General features: G+C 40.8%; 2 protein-coding genes across 3 annotated transcripts in view; both read right to left on the reverse strand.

Moving 5' to 3' along the window:
* LOC127009199 (serine/arginine repetitive matrix protein 1-like) overlaps positions 1 to 5,441 on the reverse strand; it is a 53,954-nt gene extending 48,513 nt beyond the window's left edge. The window contains exon 1 of one of the 2 annotated variants that reach the window (XM_050882045.1): positions 5,365 to 5,441. In XM_050882045.1, the coding sequence (XP_050738002.1) occupies positions 5,365 to 5,392 (28 nt within the window). In that variant the 5' untranslated portion in view covers positions 5,393 to 5,441. The remainder of the gene's footprint in view (positions 1 to 5,364) is intronic. The other variant, XM_050882069.1, reaches the window with a different exon arrangement.
* Positions 5,442 to 11,838: 6,397 nt separating this feature from the next.
* On the reverse strand, positions 11,839 to 26,285 carry LOC127009215 (translation elongation factor 2-like). The gene is made up of 9 exons (XM_050882077.1): positions 26,119 to 26,285; positions 17,786 to 18,000; positions 17,232 to 17,425; positions 16,836 to 16,972; positions 16,529 to 16,725; positions 16,144 to 16,279; positions 15,288 to 15,940; positions 14,664 to 14,763; positions 11,839 to 13,321 (listed from the first exon to the last, which is right to left on the reverse strand). The coding sequence occupies exons 1-9, from the start codon at positions 26,119 to 26,121 to the stop codon at positions 12,416 to 12,418; spliced, it is 2,541 nt and encodes an 846-aa protein (XP_050738034.1). The 5' UTR covers positions 26,122 to 26,285; the 3' UTR covers positions 11,839 to 12,415.
* Positions 26,286 to 27,387: the final 1,102 nt, after the last annotated feature.

Consider the following 27,387-nt stretch of genomic DNA (forward strand, 5'->3'; position numbering starts at 1 on the left):
AATGGAAAGGTAAAAAAAAGACCCAGAAAAGATTTATGTTCATGGCGACCTTTCCACATCCTACTGATTCACTTTCCCAGGCAGTGTTTTTTTTTTTTTTTTCCTAACGCTGGCACGGGCGAGGTGACAAAGGGGACAAAGCAAGGTAAGTCAGTTTAAGAAGCTCACAAAGGCCGTACCTCGCGACCTTCCCACGCCCACCACCCAGCCTGGACTGCCATGGAGATCGTGGGTGCTTCGGGATACACAAACAACTACATAAAACTCAAACTCACGCAATGCAGACTTCGCATCACTCACACGTACGAATATAAGACCACGTATATGACACACCACAGCCAGCCATGCAAGAACAGACAAACAACCACGTGATATCATAAGCTTATAGGCAGCCATACATAAACTCCCATGCCAAACACACATTGCAACCACCACATTGTCAGTCAGTCATACAGCAGACCATACACCCACCACTGCCACCCAAACGAGACAGTCATCACGTCTACCAGACATCGTCATCCACATACAGGAGCAACACATGCAGTAGATATTATGCCGAGTGGACACACCTTCAGCCATAGTGTTATAGCCCCGCATAGCCGTCACTAGACCCACAAAACAAGACATACAGGAATACAACACATAGCCATTAAACATAGCACCTCTACACCGAGACATTCAAAGATGCAACCACGTATAGGGACAGGGCCCACTATATAGATAAGAGAGATATAACTAGATAGACAGGCTAATAGATATATAAACAAATTAATAGGTAGATTGGTAGATATGCAAGTTTACTAACCACACATTGCAATTCAACACCCATTCCATCATCATCATCATCATCAGTCAGTCAGCCAGAATGAGACGCAGACGTAAGAGAAAGCAAGGGAATAAAATAGTTACATAGTTTTTTTTTCACTTTTTGGTTACCTTTGGATTACTTATGTATAACCCTCATGCTAGCTGTTCATGTCTCCGTGCGTAGTATTTTCTTAGCTCTTCCACCCCACCCTCCCTCTCTCCCTCCCTTCCAGCCTGTCACTTTAGGTAGACTAGTAGTAGATATTTAATTGCTTCGTGACGAGTCCTTACAAAGAGCCAGTCAGGAATCACGTCACCTCATCGTCTCGTTTTAGCTAGATCTCTGTTATGTTATAAAAGTAGTAGTAGTAGTAGTAGTAGTAGTAGTAGTAGTAGTAGTAGTAGTAGTAGTAGTAGTAGAAAAGTAATAAAATAAGAATAAAAAAGAACAAGAACAAAACAAATTGAAGAAAATAACAAACAGAAAAGAAGAACTAAAGGAACGACAATAACAGAGCAGACAACAAAGAGCAAGCAGAACAAAAAGAACGACATGAACAAGAGCAAGTTGGTAGTAGAGTAGCAGTAGTAGTAGCAGTGGTAGCGGTAGTAGTAGTAGTAGTAGTAGTAGTAGTAGTAGTAGTAGTAGTAGGTAGTAGTAGTAGTAGCACCACCACCACCAGCATCACCTGTTATGTCGTCATCACTGTAGTTGTTGATATCGTTACCAGGCCAACGACGCCTAACAAGCAACACAGACAAGCACAGTATACACAAGACCATTATCAGTTCCCTCCTGCCCTGTGTACTGAAGTGAAGCTATCGAAGGGGGGACCGGAGAGTGGGGGAGGGTGAAACGCCGCCTATATGCTGTCAGCGAGTAGGCGAGGGAAGGGTGGTGGCACTCTTGACGCTTCTAAAGGCTCAATACTGATACTCAATAATTGGTTCCTTGTTTATGTTCTGCCGCCTTAGGTCTTACGTTTTGTTGGTCATTTTCGGGACTGTATGCATGGGTGAAAGGGATATTTTGATTGAGTTACTGAATGATTGAACGATTGATTGACTAGTTGCAGGGGAGAGAGAGAGAGAGAGAGAGAGAGAGAGAGAGAGAGAGAGAGAGAGAGAGAGAGAGAGAGAGAGAGAGAGAGAGAGAGAGAGAGAGAGAGAGAGAGAGAGAGAGAGAGAGAGAGAACAAAAAGAAAGAACAAAGAAACACTGAATGAGCGAGTGAAGCAAAGGAAAGAGAGAAGCAGAAAAAGAGGAGAGAGAGAGAGAGAGAGAGAGAGAGAGAGAGAGAGAGAGAAGCAGACAGACACAGATAGCTTACTGAAGTGTGCGTGGGCAGATCGATTACTGTTAGACGAGGTAGCTTCATTTGCATTCGCCTATGAAGAGTGAGGCACAAGAGGAGCATTACTCATCACTCCTTCACCGCCTCCTACGCGCTGTCACCTCTCCTCCTCCTCCTGTCCCCTCCCCCGCCTGACCGCCGAAGGGCATGACACCTAATACGGCAGCAACGGGGCGCCTGCGAGCATAGAAAGTCCCGCCCCCAGCATAGAAAAAAGGGTGACGTAAGGCACTTTACCTCACCTACTTGAACTGTGATGCACCTGCTCAAGTCCGTCACACCGAGCAACCTTTCCAAGCTCAAGCAGAACGTCAGGCAACACTTAGAATGCACAGAAAGTAGATCTACGACTTTCATTATTCGGAAAGCAGATCTAAACAAGAGAATCACGTCCCCCGCATCGCATGGTTCGGTCCCTCGGGTGTAATCAACGTTTCCTTTCACGGCGGTTGTATTCTTAATTAAGCTAGATAAAAAATAATAACGGTGAGCCTTAGTTTTCCTTGGACTTTAGATTTCTCCTCTTCAACTGCGCCTTCGCCTTATGCAACGAAGAGGCAAATTGATGTACACCTGAATTTTCTTCGGACTTAAAATATTCCCTCTTCAGCTGCGCCTTTCGCCTTAAACAACAAAAAAGGTAAACTGATGTAAACCTTAACTTTCCTTAGACTTAAAATTTCTCCTCTTCAGCTGCCTTCAAACAGCAAAAAAGGCAAATTGATGCAAACCTTAATTCTCTTACGACTTAGAATCTTTCCTCTTTAACTGCCCCTTCGCCTCAAACAACAATAAAGGCAAATTGAAGTAAACCTTAATTTCCTTCGGACATAAAAGTTCTCCTCTTCAACTAAAACATCGCCTTCCCTGTAAAGCTTTAGGCAATTCTGGGAAGAGCAGACGCATTACTTCATTCTTCCTGTAGTTATGCGAACGTTGACGCTGTGGACCTGCCGTGACGCATGAAAGAGAAGCAAATGCTAACCACGGACCATCCCCGTAAACACCTTGACCGTGACCTTTCAGCGGGTTGGGGGAAAGGTGCATCGCTTCTTGTAACACCGATTACCAGCTATATATTCACTTCCTTCGGCAAACTTCAACTTTCCTTCCTCTCTCCCTCGCACTTCTTTTTCCGCAACACAACGAGACTCTAACAGCACCCACCACCAACACAGAAGCGTCCTAACACAAATATAGAAAGAACATTCACAGCACTTCTTTAGACAACTTTTAGCTTTCCTTCCCCGCGACACAGCACTTCCTTTTCCGCAACACAACGAGATTCTAACAGCACCCACCACCACCACCAGAGAAACACATTCCAACACAAGTAAATCAACACAACATTTACAGCACTTCTTTAGGCAAACTTAAACTTTCCTTTCCCGCTCAGCTGCACTTCCTTCTCCGTAACACAATGACACCACTAACAGCACCCACCACCACCACCAGAGAAACACATTCCAACACAAGTAAAGCAACACAACATTCACAGCACTTCTTGAGGCAAACTTGAACTTTAATTCCCTCTCCACTGCACTTCCTTCTCCGCAACACAATGACGCCTCTAACAGCACCCACCACCACCACAGAAACACATCTTTCAATAAGTATAGCAACACAACGTCCCCAGCACTGTTCTCACTGCAACACAATACCTTCTACACTACTGCAGCCGCATCATCGCAAACAACAGCAACACAGCTATGCCTCTTAACACCAAAATAGCAACACTGAGCCTACGAAACTTTATCCCTTGCAACTCAACTCATAACACTGCATCCACGCCCATTAACACTGTCACCACAACATTTCACTTCAATACAGTGTTACCCCGCGTACAAAATAACACATACACATAACACAGGACTCATGTATCACAACGGATCCTAAATTTCAATACTACAACAACAGCAGCATCTATTCTTTTTCTCGCAACACAAAACCCATTATCACAACGCGACTACCACAATCAAGGTTCCTCAAGAATTAAGTTAACCGATACGCAGCATGAGGTACTTGAGGAACCTTGACCACAACAATCCCCCACACACGCAATACGGTACCCTAAACAAAAACATTTCGTATCTTGCAACACAACTATTGAAACACGCTTCACTTGCAATACAACATCCACCATAAGCAATACAATAATTTCTCTCCTACAACACGATTACCATATTACCACATTTTATTTCTCCACATTTCATTCTGTTTTATTTTGATTTATTTCCCGCTGCAGCACACCACCGCCACATCAACACTTGTTCACCACATAGCCTAATACCTCTAAACGACTTTCCTATAACTCGCAAAACCCAAACATAACACAAAGGATTCCTTCCTCAACACTCACCAGCACAACTCTCCCCACCACCACCATCACCTCTAACAAAAAAACAAAACAAAAACACTTGCTAACTCACCGTCACCACTCCACCCAAAACCTCCATACGACTTTCCTCAACTCGCAAAACCAACCAGAATAGTAAAGTGTCCTTCTACAACACAGCATTCACCACCACCACCACCACCACCACTCTGGTCACTTCACAGCCCTCAGCACAACATTGCCCCGTCCAAGCAACACAACGTATAACACAATGATTTCCCTGTAGCACCCTATACACACGAGATCTTCTTTTACCTAAAATGCAATGCTGAAAACACAACACTATATATTTTTTAGCAACATATGAAGCACTACAACACCTCCCCTCCCCCCCACCCCCTCCCTCTAACAACCTTTCATTAGCAACGTACTTATCAAGGGAATCAGATTTTTTTTTCCAATGTCTGTCGTTACCAACATGATAGCAAGATACGACAAAATGAGATAAAAATAAAGGTGCAACTGTACGGTACGATATGGCAATAAAACTCAATAGAAAAATCAATAAAAACCCGATTCATTCACAACACAAAAGCTTGAAAAAGATAAAAATAAACACTACCGTAACAAAAATAGCAAAATGATACTTATCTAAAACTAAAATGAATGAAAAAAACAGCACGAGTCTGATTACAAAGCTCTGATCAGCAACACAAAGGTAATGGGCGTGAAAATAATACGATATTCCTCAACGCGGAGTGAGGGACAGAGCAAGGAACAGGAACAGCAGCAGTCGCAGCAGCGGGTTAGGGGTTAGTGAGGGTGTATGCAAAGCTGGCTGGCTAACTCATGGCTAGCTGTTGGCTACCTTTGAGGACCATGATCACACGCACCATCCTGCCGCCCGCCCCGCCACGCCGCGACTGAACTGACCTCCTGGGCTTCTGGTGGTGGTGGAGGTGCCCGTGGTGGGGGTGGGGGTGGTAATGTGTGTGTGTGTGTGTGTGTGTGTGTGTGTGTAGGAGAGAGAGGGGAAAAATAATGATGATAATAGGTCAGGAGATGGGTTGTGTGCGTGACAGCATGCTGCCTCTTTATTATCAATTAAAACTGAATTTTACCTGTTAATTACTAGCCGTTTCTTATCCTGACGAGACTATATATATATATATATATATATATATATATATATATATATATATATATATATATATATATATATATATATATATATATATATATATATATATATATATATATATATATATATATATATATATATATATATATATATATATATATATATATATATATATACACACACACACACACACACACACACGAAGGAACAAAGAAGGATCTGCCTTTATGGCTATGGAAACAATCCTTTCTGCCATGAGATGCACTGTGTGTCGTGCCGCAGCGCCCACAGCAAGACGTCTCGGGGGACGAAAATAGCTCTTGCTCATCGCCGCGGCCCACGCCCCTTGCCCATGCAGGTCAGGTGTGGCGCCCTCTTCCAGGCCACAGTGTGTAATTCACCACGGCCTGATCACGAGTTGGACTCGCTTTCGCCAGCAGGTACCCTCCCGACACGAGCAAGTGCATGCTCATTATCGTCGATCTCTGGGTACTGCCAGGACCTCACACACCACGCACCCCAGTAACCACTCCTAGTCAACGGAAAGAATCCGACCTGAGCGGGGCTCGAACCGCCGCCTGTTTGGCCGTGAAGCGTTGCAGCGCGGCGCTCTAGCAGATTGAGCTACCGGAGCGGTGTTGTGGTGATGTGTGGTGTGTGTAATTCACCTCTTGGTCTGATGCGGGTCTCTCTTGAGACAGCCAGCCGTTCCCCTACGGAAGAGCACAGAGCTCATAGTACCGATCTTTGGGTAGGACGAAGACCACTCACACACAACACACCGCGACAACGGGGTCACAACTCCTTGCCTGACGTCGCGTACCTACTCACTGCTAGGAGAACAGGAGCTACACGTGAAAGAAGATAAACCCAACTTATCTTCACCCGGCAGGGAATCGAACCCCGGTCCTTCTGGTTGTGAGGTAGACGCTTGATCCACTGAGCTACAGGGCCGTGTGTGTGTGTGTGTGTGTGTGTGTGTGTGTGTGTTAGCTTGTGTAATAAACAAAAATGCAAAGCTTGTACATGGTGACCTTGGCAATGCGAGTGTTGACACATTGACCGTGGGCTGAGACGCCATGTAACGAGAGAAGCGTAGGCGCTTACACAATCAGCATGAACATGCAAGCAGTCAGGTGCATTCACGACAGATGAGAGCTGGCGGGCGGGCACACGGATACTTATCATCTTCTTTTTTTTTTTTTTTTTCATCTGTTTTTCCTCCTCATCCTTCTCCTTCTCCTCCGCCTTCTCATTATCTTTCCACGTTCCCTCCTTCTTCTAACTTCGAACCCCCTCTTCTGCCCATCCACCAACACCATCACAACCACCACCACAATCACAGTCATCACCAACAAACAAAAGATAAATCAACAAAATTATTGGGAAGAGGGACATGGAAATTGCAGACGTGGAAAAGAGAGAAATGAGTCGATGAAAGTCGCTTCGTGGGGGTCCAAAGGGTCGGGTCATGGGACGAAAAAAGGGAAGGAGAAACAAAGGAAGAAAAGTGATGAAAAAATAGGCGCATGAGAGAGAGAGAGAGAGAGACGAAAAAATAAAAAGAAAGCTCACCATGAACAAGCCGCAGCGGTCTGGCAAGCGGGTAGACAGGATTCCGCGTCGCGTGAGTCACACAAACTTGACCTCAGTTGAAACTCAAGCCTACACGCAGGCCACATTCGGCTACCACAGCTTTCATGGCCTACCCGCGTCCTCCTTGACCTGGCCCGCATGACAGAATGACTCACGCTGCATGACCTAACCCGGTTCTCATAGAGTTGAGGACGAGGACAGCAATGATGGGGTGACGACGTGGGAAAAGGAGGAAGAGGAGGTGGAAACAGCCATGTGCGTGTCTCTCCCGAGCCCCATCACAGCGGCGGTCACCATAGGACATCACGCGGCGCCATTTAGCGACGGAGACAGAAAATATAAACTCAAGGATGACAAAAACAAACAAATGTAACCACAAGGATAACAACAACAGACAAACGTAAACTCAAGGATAACAACAATCACAACAGATATGATAATGGAGAGTAAGAGTGGAAAAAATTAGTTGTTTTGTTAGAGAATTGGAAGATTATCAAAAGGAACACGAAATCCCGAAAAATTATATTAAGACGGAATGATAAAAACTCAAGGATAACAAGAAGCGAGAAAAAATAAGGACAGCGGGAAATATGTCAAGGTGTATCAGCGCAATAAGTGTTGTACAGGACGGGAAGATCGACAGAAAAAAAAAAGAATCCTGTAGAATATATAAATAAATCGGAAAGATATGAATTTAAGGATAACCAGAAACACAAAAGGAGTTCCAGTAAAAAGTAGCCCGGTGAGGAAAGATGATCCATTATGTAAGAAGACGGGAATAGTGACTGACTGTAAACCTGTAAGATAGTATAAAAGGTGTGCAACCCCTACAGCAATCCCCACGGGAGGATACAAACCCAAGGGACCAAAAAGCATAAAAGAAATTATAATGGAAAACAAGTCAGGGTGTGGAAGGGTGTATGATTATATGAAAACAAGATAGGCAGATCGATGGAGAGAGAACTAAATCCAGTAAAAAAAATAAAAATAAAAATGATGTGATAATTATGAGGAAAGATGCCGTGAGTCGCGTGGAAATTAAGTTGGGATGTATGGGGTTGTGTGTTGACTTTGTTTCACACAAAGACTATCACTAATATATATATATATATATATATATATATATATATATATATATATATATATATATATATATATATATATATATATATATATATATATATATATATATATATATATATATATACACCCACACACAAGTAAAAGACCGATGATCACTACTGCATCAGCAAGCAAATTCAATTAAGGCATCGTGGACAATGGAACACCTGTTTCTACAATGGTACGACCTTCTATCAGAAACACTCATTTATCAAGACGATTTTTTTTTTTTTTTTTCGCTCGCCTTATACAGCGGCCGGATGGGCGGGGAAAAGTTATTAGAGCAGGCGTTGAGGTAAGCTGGAGGACACGTGAAAGTCGGGAGGAAGGAACATTAATATTTCAGGGCGCTGTGATTGATCGGCGGCGGGGGAGGCGGCCCGAGCCGAGAATGGAGTGTCGCACCCTTGTAATGTGCCGTGACAAAACTCAGAAATCACTGCGTATACTTGGAGGGGATGATGCGAAAGATATGTCAAGTGTATGTGTGTGTGTGTGTGTGACACAAAAAAATGTGAAAATCTCATGTCCATTTTTCAGACTATTAAACATCAAATAAAATGGATATTTGTTTGTGTCTGCGAATTATATTATTATATTCAGTGTCACGGGATACCGTCTACACCTAGCCTGCATGCAGATTTATGAATTATTATAGGCTGACAAAGGCAAAAGTAAATAAAATGTGACCTTCAACAACTTACGCTAAACTTTTGAAACTGAGCCTAAAACAGAAGTATAACGACCTACCACAAGACACGTGGATAAAAAGGAATATTTCAAAATTTATCCTGACATCCCTACAGCATAATGAGCCGTTAGTCAATGGTTTCCACCCTGCCGGCGAGGTGCGGAGAAAGGCACCTCTGGAAGCAGCTTGTCACTACCGGCAGTCATCCTTTTGCTCTTCTCTAGCCCTTCCCTCGTAATATTAAGTTTGTGATGTTTAAATGAAGTCGACTCTACGTGTGGACTCGCTGTTTTCATGGATTTCCAAACTAATTATTTCTTCTAAATCATCTAATATTAAGAAAATGACACCCGATGGATAAGAATCTTACTGGGGGCATATTTTCATTAAAGATGACGTGCAAACTCGTTGCTTTTCATGTAGGTCAATATGTCTCAGGTATCTCAAAATAAATGTTAATTAAAAAATGACACTGATGAGTATGTTTAGTTTACTACGAATCTTTTTTTTTCAGTTTTATAGACGTATTGGTCTCCTGTTACAAACTCGCTGCTTTTAACGGATGACAGAACATCTTATTTCTTTTTCAACGAAAATGACACACTGATGAATAGGAATTTTACTGAGAGCATTTTTATGGCGTTAATGAGGACATAATGGTAACCAGCGGAACAAAACCTAGACGTCCAAACAAAGTTATGGCAGGCAGGCACGGCCCTCGCCAGCACGGCTTTCCCACCAGCTGGCTTGCTGGCTCGTGCAACCCCTCCCGCTTATGTTTCGCTGCTGAAGGAAGGATGAATATGGCCAGACACGCACAGGTGTTCCCCGCAACCGCCCCACCACTCCCCCCCGCCTCCACCTCCACGTGATCACTGAGAACCTAACAGCTGGGGGGGCTGCAGGGCGAGGCTGCCTGCGGGAACTTTGATCTGATTAAAAATTGGCTCTATTTCAGTGTGTGTGTGTGTGTGTGTGCAATTCCCCACCACGGCCTGATCACGTGTTGGACTCGTAATCGCCAGTAGGTACCTTTCCCGACAAGAGCAAGGGCTCTTTATCGTCGATCTATGGGCACTGCCAGGACCTCACACATCACACACCCCATCCCCTTTGCTCAAGGAGGGACAATAACCACTCCTAGTCAACGGAAAGAATCCGGCCTGAGCGGGATTGAACCATCGCCCTGTCAGACCATGAAGCCTGGCAGCGTAGCGCAGTTGCGCCACGGTGTGTGTGTGTGTGTGTGCAAAATTCAATAAAAAGCATTACACATTCATTTACATTATCATGCTTGAATAAATTTAACTCTGCAAAAAATAAACGAAATCCGGAAATTGTTGCCAACCCCTTGATTTCGTCAGTCCTCTCAGGGATAATTATTTAGCCTAACTAAATCAACTTAAAAGTCAGGCTCTCCTTGCAGGCCTTTCTCGTGCTCCGAGCCTTCTTTAGTTGAAGCAGCTAAAACATAAGTAATGGTCACCGTTGTTTTCTGATATACAGATTGTCATAGGAACTTCAAATAGCGCAACAACAAAAAAGTTTAATTAAGCAAATTATCGATCTTTTAAGATAAATCATCACTGTCTTATAATTCTTCATATAGCCTTATCTACCTCCCTACACACCAAGGAGACCATACCGATATGAAGTCTTCCTACACAAACACACAGACCATCATCTCCAGTGCTTAGATTGTGTTTGGTTACAAAGTAGTTCATTTTCCTCTCTATACACGAATATGATCATATCACTTTTATACGTTATATGATATTTTCGTTTAACAGATAACCAGTGAGTATGTCCAAGTGTTATCATTTCGAGGTCACTGTACAGAAGGGCTAGCTCACATTAGTAAGCATCAGTTACGATACGAATTACACAGCACAGACATCAGGCATTGGTACTTGAATAAACACTCAACATATTAACAGTATCTCACGCCGCGTAATACCATAGCATAAACTGGTCAGGGTTAAACTGGTTATGAGTGAGCTTTTCGTTATCAGCTGAGGTCTTGAAAATGTCCTCAGAAACAAAAATGATACTTAAGCCTCTTGATTTATGTAATACGATTTTAAGGCCAATAAGGAAGTACCAACACGTGGTAATACCGAACATCATGCTAACCTTCAACTTGCTTTCAACACTACGCATCGTTCATATGTAAATTCATCTTAATGACCATCAGGTGTTGAGGTCCGATGAAATATTAAACCGAAGCTTCCTGACATCAAAATCCACACGCACAGTAATTCCTGGCTCTCAGATGAATATACGATCGTCACAGTTTAGTTTGAGGATGCATAAAAGGGTTCACGTAAGAATAATCTTGTGGAATTACTGGGGTTATCTGTTAAGCCCAAAGCTAACATGTTACTTTTTATCATGTATTGAGAAAAACTTCTGAAAACCCCGAATTACCTCTTTCCGTGAGTTACTTCATCCGCACCACCTGAGCCAGTCAGAGCTTGTCCGTCCTGAGGGATGTGTTGTCCACCTCAATATTCTCCCCATGGCCACCGGAGTTACCATGTTTTTTTTTCCACAATGGGCAGTTTTCTTTTTAAAATGTGAATTAATACAACTTTATATTGATATGCAGCACTAGAGAAAAAATAATCTGAAAATACTATTAGTCCCAAAGCTAAACACTGAGCATCGGTTATCCAAGACAGCAAACCTTCAAAACTGTAATGACCCTCCAATCAGGCTTATTGTAATGAGCACAGCTGTTGCACCTAGTCAGAAAAGTTAACCACGATGTTCTTGGTTATCATCACACATCCTTCGCTATAATGCATTTATTTTTATGAAGCATCTATTTATTCACCTGCTTTTGTGGAGTAAAACATAAGATGGTTATTTCTCATGCTACATCCACAGCTTATTCAAGTCATCCAACATTTCATTCAATTACATAACATAACATTACATAACAGCAGTTTTACTTCGGCAAAAAGCAATAATATCACGGCAGAAAACAAGCTTTCATTTTTAGGGTGGCTTTTAGATAAATATTTGCCAGTTTTACAAGAACAATGACTTATTTCACAGTGGTTTGGGATTAATCTCCTTAACTAATACCCGCGATTAAGTAATAAGTAGAATTTAAATTTCAAAAACACAAGGAATCATCGGAAAAATCTTAGCATATTCCTGCTAATATAAATCTTACATAACTCCCCTACCCAACAAAATCCAATGCTTAATACAACTTTGATTATCCACAATACTCTTTACTGTTGGGCATCAAAAACAATTTCAAACAAATTTTGAACTCCCATTTTTTATTGTAATCACCATAATATAATGTAAATAAACCTTAATAGTATATATCCATGTTATATGAGTGACGTCATGTGATTACAATTTATCCAGGTAGTTGGTAAGATCAGGCAGGCCTTCTTTCAAGCCCTTCCGCTTCCTGGTGTCAACAACAATCTGGTAGGGCTTGCTGCTGCCAGTTGTATCCATGGGGTTGCCGGGCATCTCCTGCCAGTGGTCAAAGACGCACTGAGGGAAGGCCTGACCGCCGGTGTTGGAGCGGAGGTCAGCAGTGAAACCGAAGGACTCGTTCACAGGAAGATGAGCCTTGACAACAAACATAGGGGTGCCCACCACCTGCATCTCCTCAAAGACAACACCACGTCGCCTGTTCAGCACACCATAGATGCCACCCACAGCAGCCTCAGGGCACTGAATCTCACAGAGGTACACAGGCTCCTGGAGGCGGGGCTGCGCAGTTAGTACACAGGCGTACAAGACACGGCGGGTCGTTGGAATGATCTGGCCACCACCACGATGGATGGCATCAGCGTGCAGGGTAACGTCATGGAGGTTGAAGCGGACAGCCCTCATGTTTTCGTCGCAGAGCACACCCTCTTTGGTGGCCCACTGGAAGCCAGCGACACAGGAATCCTTGATTTCATTAAGGTACTGTACTCCCTTGGTAACATCAATCAAAAGGTTGGCTCCAGTAGATTCAGGACCAAAGGTCCAGATCTTCATGGCATCAGTGGCATCAAACTGGTAGTTCTCACAGAGGAAGGTCTTCCTTGTCTTGGGGTCATCACGTGGGGTAACCTTGCCATTTTCAATATCCTCAGCCAGACCTTCGGGCATGGGTCCAGCCTTCATGTACAGACGGTTGTGCTTGTTGGGGGACTTGGACAAGCAGAGTTCAGTTGACTCAGCCCCTACAGTCTCACGGTAGGACACCACTGGGTCAGTCTTCTTCAGTGGGACACAGGCATGGTCTTCCTCCAGATCCTATAATAAAAAATAAAATAAAATAAAATAACAATAAAATTTACTGTTCTTCCTTTAAATTGACACTAGTGTCATCTATGACATTTAGTATAAATCCTTCCAAACAAGCACCCTTAATTTGAAAAAATTAATATCTCAACAAACATTTTCATTCTAAATCTCACATCTCCCACATACATGATCACAATTATACAGGGCATCCCCATTATTCGTCTCTATTAGGGTGGGTGGGTTTGTGGGTTGGGGATCGACAAACAAACATTGCAGCATAAATTGTTCCCCCATCTTGAGGTCCCACATATGTTTATAAAATAATAACCCTACAGTTACCTAATGGATATATTATAAGTTTCCAATCCGCCTGCAGGCTCCAAGGGCACTGTGAAACCTGCAAACTAAGGGTTGAGGGTCACTGCTATTGAGAAAACAAATGAACAGTGAAGGGATTACTCAAGTGTGAATCGGTAACCTCCCACCCCCCTCTCCCCCAGTCCCACCCAGGGTAGGGAGACAAAGGAGAAATGCACAACATGCTGCTGCTCCAAGCCTACTACTGACAGTGACAAGACAACAGGACCAAGGAGTCCTTGCAGCATAACACTGATATCTTACGTTAGCTGTTTTAAATTTTGAACCTTAACTGAGTGGGGTAACTGCATATGCATTGCAGGGAAAAGCCTTGGAAAGAGGAAAAATATTCTAAAAGCTCACAAATCATTCATCATATATACTTTGTAAATTAAAAAATTCATTCTAATCCCACATTCTTCATGGGAAAATATAAATAAAATTATCATCAGATAGCCATACATGGATGTAGAACAATGACTTATACCTTAACCCAAGAAGAATTAAGGAAAGATCAATGTCGCATTACTATCCTTCACCTGGAAGACGAGGCAGGAATGATTTCCAGACTCATGGCAAAGGAGAAGGAATCCCTTTCAGAAATGACCAGTAACAAATTGCAACAAACTGCTCAAAAATTGTGGTTGTGTGGACACCCTGATGTCCTCAGCACACCCGATATAAAAGTATTTTGTCAAGATGGCGAAAGAACGGGAAGGTTTTTAGTTCCTTTCGCAAAACATTACCAGTGAGCTGTAAATAATGGGGACCCCCTGAAGAAAATAGGGTACATGTAGCACATTATAGATGCCTTGAAGTCACTGACTTGAGGCAAAAGGGGCAAACCTGGTATATTATCTTTTATTTAAACTTAGAAATCATGTTAAAGGTGTTGCTTATGCCTTTTCCAACAAATACCTGTGACAAAATAAAACATGTGTTGCTCTTTCTCTTAAAATTATACTAGTGTCAATAAAAAAGTTACAAGTCCTACCTTCAGGCAAATCTCAAGATGCAGCTCGCCAGCACCAGCAACAATGTGCTCTCCAGACTCTTCGATGATACACTGAACCATAGGGTCAGACTTGGAGAGACTGGAAAAAAAATATTCATCACTTACACTCCCCTGTCAACACAGTAATACAACTATACTACACAAGGGTCTCAATTTTCCCTATAAACTTTACATTTTTTGCCTACCCATTTACTTCCTCTCTAACTTCTGCATGATTTAAATATGACCCCTTATGATAATGAGGAAGACAATGCATACCAACATATCAATCAACTGACATTGCAAGGTGGGGAGAATATGATTGAAAACAAAAACCCACAGCACAGTGCACACACATTTTGAGTCATTAATCATCATATATGCTTTGGGAAATTGAAAAATCTATTCTAAACCTACATTCATCAAAATTAAAATATCATTTGATAGCCTTAAATAGATGTAGAACAATGACTTATACCTTAAACCAAGAAGAATTAAGGAAAGATCAATGTTGCATTATTATCCTTCACCTGGAAGACGAGGCAGGAATGATTTCCAGACTCATGGCAAAGGAGAAGGAATCCATTTCGGAACCGACCAATAACAAATTGCATATCAACATACCGTTTCAAGCCTTCCACCAGCTTGGGCAGGTCAGATGGGTTCTTGGGTTCGACAGCAACACGCACGACAGGTGACACGCTGAACTTCATCACCTTCATGTTGTGGGCATCCTTGCTTGTGGTGATGGTGCCCGTCTTAACCAGATACTGATCAACACCCACAAGACCGCAGATGTTACCAGCTGGGACATCCTCAATGGCCTCAACAAAGCGACCCATCATGAGAATGGACCTCTGGATGGACTTCTCATACAAATCCTCTTTCTTTCCTGGGACAAAGTTGGGGCCCATGATGCGCACCTTCTGGCCGCTGCCAACCTTGCCGGAGAAGACACGGCCAAAGGCGTAGAAGCGGCCCTTGTCTGAGGTAGGCACCATCTTGGAAATGTACATCATGAGGGGAGCCTCGGCGTCACAGTTCTTAATGCCGGTGCAGCAGACGTCGTCGCTAGGTCCTTCATACAGCATCTCAGCACGGTACTTCTGAGCAGTTACAGGGGAAGGCAGATGGATGGTGATCATGTGGAAGAGTGTGTCCCCAGCTGGGAGCCAGGTGCGCATCACTACCTTGAGCAGAGGCTTTCCTTCCTTGTCACGGTCTTCACTCGTGAGCTTGATCTTAAGTGTGTCCAACAGCTTCTGGGTCTCATCTTTCTGTAGTTTGGAAGAAATTTATCAGTAACAATGTTGTCTTTGCATATGATTTTATTGGCTCAGTATTAAGATTAACTGTCAGTGACAATCAAATTCCCATATGAAGGGTAGACTGATCAAGTAATAGGAAAACGCAGCAGACATAACAATTACCTAGAACAAAGGCACATTATTTTTAAAGAACAAAACATTCAAGGCTGTACCTTGAAATTCATGATGGCATCAAACAGCTTGAAAATAGGGTCAAGAATGTAGGTGTTGAAGGCACGCTCGTTGTCTGAGCTTTTGGTGGTGGACCATTTCTTGGTCTTCTTGTTGAAGAAGTTTTCTCCCCACAGCCTGAAAAGGTTATTAGAAATTATGGTAAAAATTATGGTAAGAGTACTCCAATCATGTTTTACAGTTCACTTGTGCTTCCAAGACAAGATATATAATTGTGGTCACCGTTGACAAGTTTGAATTACATGGCATATGGTGACAGTCCTAGTTTGCATAATAATCATCACCAACTCACTTTTTTTGTGGCTGCTGCACTACAGAAACTACATCATCTTTGTAATTTAAACTGTTTAACTAAATATCACTCACTTGGTCATAAGCTTGCCAGCAGGAACCTTGAACATGGACGAATAAATGTCGGCGAACTCCTTGACAGAGAAGGCCCATCCGTGGAGACCAGAGCCAAATCCAACAGAGCCCTTGCTGGGGTCAACACGCATTTCACCCATGGGTCCGGCATCGTCGTTGTAGGTGGCGATGATCACATTCACATTCTCTACAATACGCTGAAAAATGAAAACTTTAATTACTTTTGTTATCCCTACTTTTAACTTTCATGCACAAAAATGGTACAAAGTTACTTTATAAGAGTAAGATATGATTTATCAGTGCTTACTTGGAAGGTTTGGTAGAGCTCCTCCTGTTCTAGCTGAAGCTCGAGCAGAGCGCGGTCCATCTTGTTCATGAACAGTACTGGCTTGATGCGCTCAGCAATAGCCTGGCGCAGCACAGTCTCCGTCTGCACACACACACCTTATGGGATTTAAATACTCTAGATAATACTCAAGAATGCAGTTTACCTGTGATCTGATGGCTTAATATAAGGAAGATTAGCAAGGATGCAGTGAGTAGTAACCATGAATTCATCTCGGTGGTGTCTTGAACAGTAACGGTGAACGGTATCAAAAAGCTTGTTGGGCATGAGAAGGAATGATCTATGGTGAGCTAGAAATTAAAACATTAAAACCATCACAACATTTATTTATCTAAAGGAGTTTTGCAAGTATTTTACCTGAGACGCAGTCCACCACCACCAGGGCTCCATCAGTGACACGCAGGGCGGCAGTCACCTCAGAGGAGAAGTCAACGTGGCCCGGGGAGTCAATCAGGTTGATGAGGAAACCAGTCTCGCCCTTTTCCCTCTGGTCAGGGTGGGTAATCAGTTCTACGTTTTCGTCACCTAGCTTGAAGTACATGGAAATGGCACTGTGGAAGGGAGACCATATGTTAATTCATGAATAAAAAGACTTGTGGGCAATGTTTATTTCAGTAGTCAGATATATCGTTACTGAATCTTCTGTGATCCACTAACCACTCATTCGAACGAGATGCTCATCATAAAATTATATGAAATCCTTGAACCATTTAATCTTTTCAACTACATTTTGCAGGAACTGGAATTTAACTGGGATGTGATCATTATTGAGATCCATAAAAGGACATCAAGAACATAAAAAATTGATATAGACCCCTCAAAGAGCTGACATGGATGTGAAATACAAAACAAGTGACAGTAAAGTAATAATAATAAAATGCTTAATAAAAGGTAACTAATTGTATACGTACGTTGACTTGATGGTAATGCAACGCTCTTGTTCATCTTTTCTGGTGTCTGTAAAGCGGGTCTCGCCTGCCCGGGAGGAGGCAATGATACCCGCTTTAGACACGAGTGAGTCGGTCAGAGTTGACTTGCCATGGTCGACATGGGCAATCACGGACATATTCCGGATGTTCTTCTTCTTGTCCATCAACTCCCGGATCTCTTCCACTGTGAAGTTCACCTGCAGAATAAAGGCATTGATGTATTCACTGAAAAGCAGCTCCATCCTAAAAAAAAACTAAAGCATAATTATGTTAATAAAGATGACAGTATACATTTTAGGGGGAAACATGGCAAACCATGAAGCTACAATTCTTGCTAGAATAATTTAAATGTGTATGAATTGTTATATCCGTAACAACCCAATACTGATGCAGATCTCAGAAATTGCTCAAATAAATAGTGTGCTGCACAACATAGCAATCACTCATCCTAGCACAACAAAAGTGGCTTAAACAATCCATCAACAGCAGCCAGCATTTATCACCTTCCTTCAAGTGCATAATGCGACATGAACTACGTATTTTTTAATTCAACACGATCACTCTTCAAAGACAGCTAATAAGCATTCTGAATTTCCCTGCCGAGCAAATGAAATGAATTGAAATAATGTGGGGGAGGCCCCAATTTCCATCCAGGCACAGGCCAAAGAACCCTCATGTATTAATGATTAGGGATGTAAGTACAGTCACGCTACGAAGTGTTGACACAGTTTTCATAATCTTTCGGACACGGAGCGAAGGCTGGCGGCATCTGGCAACTATCCTCTGGGAAACATTCTTTACCGACTTTTATAGAACTACTTAATTTTAAACTCTTTAGTTTTACACTCACCTAATAAATATCAGTGATTCCCTAAAATGCAATAAAAACTTAAGTGTACTCTGTGAATGTGGCGAAGAGAAACGTATTGGAATGATAGGCTATGTAGCCACCCACATTCATTTACAGAATCGCCGGGGCGGAGTAGGGGTCACTTCACTAATCATACCTACAAGTTATAAATATTATTATTTTGATCAGTTGAAAATAACTAACTCAACAGAGATGATAGGAAGAAAGTGGTAGGCTAGCAGTGCAGCGCTGACCAAGCATCATCTCTACCCAGACAATAGGCTATCGCGTTGTCTGTCGTGTGTCTCGTGCAACTTTGAATTATATGTCTGGCCACTTGTCGATACTTCTCTTTGGATTTTACCGTTAATTAAAAATATAGACAATTGATTTTGTGATTTTTTTTTCAGAATCTCCCTGATTTCACACACACAAGATTTATATAGTCATGCATGAATGTCATTCCCGATGACGTCATCATCAAATGCGAGTTTATTATGTAGTATTTATTTCCCATTTCATCAAATGAAGTGCAGCTGATTATTTTTTCCTATTATTTTATTATATAGGGTTTATCACTACATTGAAAGAAAGAGCAATAGATTTGTGCAGTTATATATATATATATATATATATATATATATATATATATATATATATATATATATATATATATATATATATATATATATATATATATTTATTTATTTATTTATATATATATATACTTAGTCTTAACATAGAACTCATTTGACTCTTTTAAGGTCTTGAACGAAAACCATATCAAAATGTTTCAGCAGAGTGGCTTAATATGTCGTTATAAGGTAAAAACTTCCACTCTATTCAATTTATTTCCTTTCTCAATATCATATTTTGTGTATCTATAACAAAATCACTCCTAAACATCCCTTCCCTTCAAATAATATTATGTATTATTTGAACGAAAGTCATTGCAAACTGTCTCAACACTTAGTAGCGCAACTGTACCACTGATAAATGTTATCTTTTTGCTCCTAAACAAACTAATAACTGTCAGAAAATGCAAGTTCTGAACAAACTTGACAATGCCCTTGTCCACATCTCCAGAAAAAAAAATTAAGATTCAATTAATCTAATTTGAACTGGAAACATCTTTGTCATTAAATCAATCAATAAAATATTAGGAACATTATCATTATCATGTGGCATAAGGTCTATGTAGCACAACAAGTAATTAGTATGCATATTATTTAGGTTGTTTCTTTTTCCAGCCAAGACAGTTTGCTTTATCGTCTACTTCCTTTTTTCCCACAAAAATCAACCAAGTTATATTGATTTCCTAATAAATTCATGAAAAATACACAGCATGCCACTGATTAGGAGTCCATGACAGACCTATAATGCAGTTCATTTATGGATCAGTGTTGTGGATTGCAGTCCATACTTTGCATGGCTTTTCCAACTTTGCGTATTTTTAAGATCATGGAGAGAAGCAGTGTGGACAAATAGGCGCACCTAACATCACCGTAGCCGATCCAGGATTCAGTACGTTTCCTAACTAGTAGAAGGTAATGTTATAATTGTATTTCGTAAAGAATCCTTATAACCAGAAACTAACCAAAATTATGGGTATTCTTTTTCTTGAACAGAACATTGAATAAACAACAGAACAATAATATGAAAATACGTATAGCCACCGTTGCCAGGTCATCGTACTCAGAGCACAGTATTTACCGGTTTCTGACGCCTAACTATTGCCAAGAAACATCAGGATCTAACTCTTAACGATAACTATAAATTAGTTTCGTTATTGGAGCCCAGAAGACAGTTTAGGGGTAGGAAGTCGGGAAATATAATCGGCTGAGTATGACAATCTGGCAACGTTGAGGCTGTAGCCCACAGGACTGAGCCAGCCTATACACCATTTCGCAGGTATCAGATACCATAAATAGCAATTTTTACTGCACAAAGCAGGTAATGTCACTTATTATGACTTCATGAGCTTTCATATTTATCTATTTGTGTATATTTTATGGTGGCAAAACTTTCATTACTATTTTCATTTTTACTAGTGACATGAATATGTGACTGTTTTTCACAATAGAATTTCACTCTAATAAGTGAATCAGACACCACAGAAATATTACCAGTGTGTGTATGAATGAATACAAAGATAAGCACATACTTTGATTTAACTCTAGGATGTCTAGTGGATCATTAATAAATAAAAACAAAATATCTGGATAGGCTACTCTTGGGCCCGTTACCGGCTATGGCTGCCAAAAAAGTCCCTCCACCAAGTTTGTACCCGCAATTTGGTGATTGTAGGTACGCCTATTGACTGAGCCCATTCAAGTTTTCTTTTTTTTTCTTTTTTTTTCTCTTTTTCTTGAGGTGATGTACTGCTGATTTCAGCCAACATTAAAATTTTAGTCCCAGTGTGATTTCTCAACTTTTTTTTTAATATAAGCAAAATTAAGCATTAGTTTCTTGGGAACCAAGAAAAAATGGTTCAAACTAAATAAATGTGTATCAAGACTTGAAATGTGATAATGCTGTCACGCCTGATACAAGTATCAGGCTTGTATTCCCAACTTTCTGGTGTGTATCTCAGTCACATGTAGCCAACTTGTGTAACAGCAAAAGAATACAGCTTTGCAGCCAGCTACCATGTTGCCTGCTTCAAACAGTATAATGTGCTTATTTTACTACTTTGAATATACAATTCTTTCACTATACAATTTGTACAAGTTCCATGACCAAACATAAAGGAAACCCACATGCTCCTATACAAAAGAAAGAGCATAATTTTGAGATAATTTTTAAATGTCAGTACAATCTCATGGTGATAAAATGGCAGCCATAATACATTTAGAGCAATTAGATGATGCTGACAAAACTAATAAGTACTGTGGCTAGTTGTCTATTTTATCAAGTGTATTTTATTAGCATTTTAATTTTACTGCTAATAGCAAAACAGCCCTTGCTCAATAGCATCAGCAGTACTGAACACACTTCAATGGTGATGCGTTACTTGTGTAAATGGTGGTAAAATAAGGTTAGGGTAAAAGGTGCCATTGCAAATATGGGTTAATTTAGATAACGTAAAATGCTCGATAAATGGGTCATGATTGGGCAAAGCTAGTTACAAATCACAATGGGACTTCAGTGAAGGGTCTTAGCCCCTCCCTTACATGTGTAGAAAAAATGGGAGTCACTAGGTGAAAATTAAATATTTTGGGTAATGCTTGCCATCTTTTTGCTCAATTTTATAACCCCTATCAAAATATGTCAGAGGTAATCCAAATGAATTTCCTAGTCAGTTCAGGAAATTAGGTATTATTCCTTGTTGACAATCTAATAATTTGATGAATTTGCCCTCTTTTTAGTAACACATGAATTGTGCCTCTGAATAGCAGTCAAGCACTACTTTATCTTATTTTATTAACTTTAATTTCTGAATGGAGAATCTTTTTGTATTACAAGATGTACAGAGCCAGTGAGAAGTTACATCAGTTTCATGACAGGCACAGTTTGTAATGAGTGTGACTTCAATATTCAGAAACATGTTTCAGGTCTGGTACTGATTAAAGGGTGGGGGATAAAGCAATGGACAATATGGAGTTCTACTTGTTTTGTAAATTTAACATATTTCAAGGGAACCTCATAGGATACCAATTCCCTCTGGATGGTGTTGCATTGGAATTCAGTAAGGTAACAGCCATGAGGGGAATTCAACCAAGGAACATGTTAGGGAAATGAAGTCCCACCCCGTTAAGCAATTCTGTAGGGATCAGTGTAGCCAACAATGGGATAGCTTTACTTTTTAATGCTGCCATTTACCCCAGCGATACTTGGGAGATACATGGGCTTTCTCCTAATCTTTCACCAACTCTTTTACATGCATTTGAAAGTTGATGGAAATCTGGGAAAAAATCGATAAGGACTAATACGACAACTTTAATTAATAGTTTAATATACCCAATTCCTAAAACTTATCTGAAAGAGAAAAAATAATACAAGTTATATATGTAGGGACCCGTCATGAGGGAACCTTGGCCATTAACGGACAAGGAACCGAAGGCAATGGGTCTCTTAAATTTAATCTTCCTCTTTTGACATTCACAAAGAGCTACTGAAGCATATTTGTGCCAAGAAAGAGGACCTGGAATCAAGCAGTTCTCAAAAGTGATCAGAAAGGAGGTACATTTGTAGCACATCACAAAGTTTAGGCAATATGCTGATGAGAAATATGAACTATCTATTGCTTCTCACACTCATTTTCAAGGGTGGTCTTGGACAAATAAGTAATTCCTGATGGCCTTTTCTATAACTAAGGTTATTACAGCTTGCCTGGGAGCACACCATTTTGGTAGGCTGATCATGACTTTTTGTTGGCTTTGATAGATATCTCATTTACACCTTATAGAGTATCATTTGTATATAATACCAGAGTATTTAAAGTCAGATAGCCACAGCCTTTCTGGAATACCCATCTCAGTTGAAAAGGATTCAAATTTCAACTTCCAGATGCCTTCAATCCTCATGTGCTGCATGTCACCATGCTTGAGTGGCATATGGACAATGTAGTTTTATTTGTGGTGCAGAGGCAAATTAGATCACTGCAGAATTCACATTCAACTAGAGCAGTCCCTGTGGCTACCAGATGTTGAAAACCTCTATTAAAGACTTATGGACCAATTAGATTCTTAGAAGGATAAATATTATTGTTACCTCTATTTGAAGGTATCCATGTTCCTGCAAGCTGCTGAACACTATAGCCTGCTTTACTGGTCCTTACAATTAAATTTATAGGCCTAAATGATCGTTTGTTCAACACAAATTCATGTAGTATGTTGTCTGCTATTTTGCTACTTATTTGTGAAGAGGCAACCCAGTGTTGATGCATACTTCCAAGAACAATCGTCTGTAATTGTTAGAGCCACACCTTTTTCATGAGTCTTTCCAAGTTCTCATATACACTGAAACTTGGCTAAATGAGTAAAACTTTGAGGGGCCATGGGACATACCCTTTTAACCCTTTGGCTGCAGTACTCAACTATAGTCACCGGGAGTGATTGGGCAAGGTTACAAAAGTTGACTAGTCACCATCGGTATGAAAATGTTTACCATTTAAATTATTGATCCATTTTCATCCAAAAGTACTCTCAGAAAACCACAGGTCGATAGCTACAACTGGCTGCGAACGGCATAGGGAACAGTAAACAAACCATGCTATGGCTGATCGGCGCCCACGTGTGTGATGAAGTTCTTCTGTCACAACTTCCTTTTATTTCTGCTCATAACAGAGGTAAGTTTTATCAATTATATTATTGAATTTGCATCATAAACAATGCCTGATTGTTATATAAGCATATATGATGTAAACAAACGAAGATGTATTAGTGTGACCTTGAGTAAAGACAGGGTTTTTGACTGGGCATTTAACTCTATGAAAAGGGCCATTTTACTAAAAAATATGTGCACACACAGATACTTATGTATAATGCATGTATACATGTCTAATTCTCTTTCACTCTCCTCTCTCGTTTTACAAAACCTAGGCTAGACGAGTCTCGTTTATATTATTTGTGTCCTAGGCTAGACTAGGCTGATTATAACTGTCGTCTCTTTCTTTTATGCATGTTCCTTGGGCTAGACTAGGATGGTGATAACTATTGTCTCTTGCATATATGTACGGTGTCCATTTTTTATTACACATACACATATTTGTTTTCAAGATTACCATGGAGTAAGCAAGGAAGAGGACTAAATTTCTGAACACAGATGAAGAAATTCAAAGAACACTTGAAGAACTAAGAGCATCAGACAGTGAAAAGGAAGGAGAAATGATTGAGGAAGAAACTGATGACTGGCTGGATGAGGCTGAGGATGACTTCAATGATAATAGTGTGGAGTTAGAAGAGGAGGATACTGCACCACCACCAAGATTCCTTCAAGTAAGGAACATGTAAACATGATTTGGCATAGTGTTACTTCAGGGAACCCCACTGAATTACAGAACATGCTATATTTCACAGATAATCATGGAAGGGAAAGTATTGAAAATCTCACACCCTATCAATGTTTTATAAAATTGTTTCCTGAAGAAATTTTTGAGCTATATTTTTCTATATTTGGTACATTGTTGCAATTAATATTTCTGACCAATTGAATTTTATAGGATATAATTTCAGTACATTTTTTTCATGTAATAAAGAAATTTGTTTGATTTTCCGTCTTTCCTCCAAGGAAATTTTACATGAATGGTGCCAACTTTATATCAATAAAAAAAGGTTTAGCTTTGAGTAGTGTCACAATATGGCAGCAACACCAATTTACAAGACTTTTCTTTAGTCTAAGTCCCCAAAACAATGAAGTGAATGAAGTATTTTACATTTTAGCACATATTTTATCATTTTTTTTCATTTTTTTGCCAGTTTTGTAACAATTTTGGACTTTTTTCAAAACTTCACACATTTTCTAAGAAACATAAATGCCATTAATGAAATAGGTAAGGTCTTTTCTCGATATACAAGTCATATAAAGCCAATTGGTGCATTTTCTATTTTTGAGGGTATATGATGCAACCTTGAAAAAAAAACAAAAATGCCCTACTGCAGCCAAAGGATTAAAGAATAGATAGATATGGATAGATGGATAAAAATGTCAGCCACCAAGTAAACTAAGCCTAATATCCCTCGTGGTCAGAGACGTCATTATATATACGGAGCAGTTCGCCATGCAATTTATTACTCAGGGCTCTAATATCATTATCAACTCGGTGTGGAGTTGCCCCATAGCTGTACCTTCATGATCTCGACCCCTCAAAGTATTGCAATTCAACACTTCCCAGATATTTTTTTGATTAACAAAGAATTATGGGAATATTGTTGGAAAAATACAGGTACCTTTCCCATAAATAATGAAGTACTCTAGCAAATCTGTTCGTCCCTGGCCTGGCAGCAGCCCCGTAGTCCCTTAGAGTCACAGCCCTCCCTGGCAGCCTCCATGGCCACCATCCACCGTCTCCACCCCTTACACCTCATTTACATCCACACCCTCGCCATGCTGTAGCCGAGGAGAAAAACCATGCTGGCTCCGCCCCGCACGGGATCGGCGCGGGGCAGACATGTGGAGCAGGCCTCGGCGGGTTGGGTCAGCCGGATAAATCCAGATGGCTATGTGACCTCATTCACATAATAGCGAGCATTTGATGTAACCACGCATACAAAGAGGCGAGGGACCGCCCTGATTACTGGCGAGGTGTGGTTTGAATGGCTGCATGAGAGGCTTGGCTTTCCTCGGCAGCAAGACATAAATGGGCGCTGCTCCATGACAAGAGCCTGTGGCCTACAAAGACGTGTCTGTAATTTGTGCTATTAATTCCCTATCGTGGGGCACACTCGACATTTACAGCCCTCGGCGTGCTCCCCGGTGAATGGGGCACGTCGTGGCGGTGGTGGCGGGTGGCTGGGACACTTACCATCTTGGATGTTTGGTGGTAAAGGTGACACAGTAAACAGCACAGTGGCGGCGTATGCTGGAGACGCCGAAAAGGACCGACTGGCGGGGAGTGGCTGACGTCACGCCTAGTCTTTCCCTCTTCCCGCCAGGTGGCCACATCTTCCGCAATGTCTATAAAATCACTATATGTCACTCTGAAACAGAAAATATCAACTTTAATGAAACTTATAAAATAGTTAGATTTATTTTTGTATTTATCTGCAAAAAAGTTTGTTCACATACAGATATCAGATCTGCAAAAATATACTCCCTGGCACCTGGGCGGCGCAGGCTGTCGAGTTGGATGTCGAGTTGCAAGCCATGGTGTCGCAATGGTGACCAACACTTTATTATATCGTGTTAGCACATAAGAAAGTTGATATTTGTTAACGTTTTATGGATTTAAAGTATCTTGTATATAGATGTTCTATGCCTATTCCAACAAAATGGTATATCATGCAAAATGTTATGAAATGTACCGCAACCAGCTGTCTCAATTAAGGCTGGGCTGTTACACCAAGTGATGTAACGGGAAAAGTATTGATGAAATGTGTCATACCAACGCAAAGTTAATTCTACAGATCTCCTTCTCTTGTTGCAGCATATATAGTAATTTCATGCCTTTAATTGTTCAGTCTAGTGAATATCCACTCATTTATCTTTTATTGTTACTAAAATTAATACATTATTATCAATGATCGATTAGCATGATTATATCCACTTTTGATTGAATAGGATAATTAATTATTCAGGCTTTGTTAACCTACTTTTGCCGTTGTTTTATTTAACCTGTGGCAGGTACGTAATCCCAAGGCGATTGGATAAGGTATAAAATTAACCTACATTATGACGAATTAAGAGCCTATGAAGTTTACCCAGGTACTAAGAGCATTTGAGTTTCTCAGGCTTTCGTGGAGCTCAATTATAACGTCGAGAAAATGCATAGTTCATTTAGATTGCGTTGTTGAGTTGCACAGTGCTCGATCTTTAATTAGCAGCTTAATTACTTGCTGGGAAATATAGTAATTAAAGTTCCGCACCTAAATGACTTACCGTAGGATCTCCCGGAAAATTCTGAAGTTGGTTATAGGTTCCACTATACTATAGATCATATAGTTATCAAACTTAATTCAGGCTGGCGCCCCTTCCATGGTTCCAGGCTTCCAATAGCGCCCCCATATCCCACCTATAGAGCCCTTTGATCTTTATGAAGGGTGTCTAATTACCCACTCATCTACACATACGAAGA

This window comes from Eriocheir sinensis, chromosome 4, assembly GCF_024679095.1.
Source record: "Eriocheir sinensis breed Jianghai 21 chromosome 4, ASM2467909v1, whole genome shotgun sequence".
NCBI lineage: Eukaryota > Metazoa > Arthropoda > Malacostraca > Decapoda > Varunidae > Eriocheir > Eriocheir sinensis.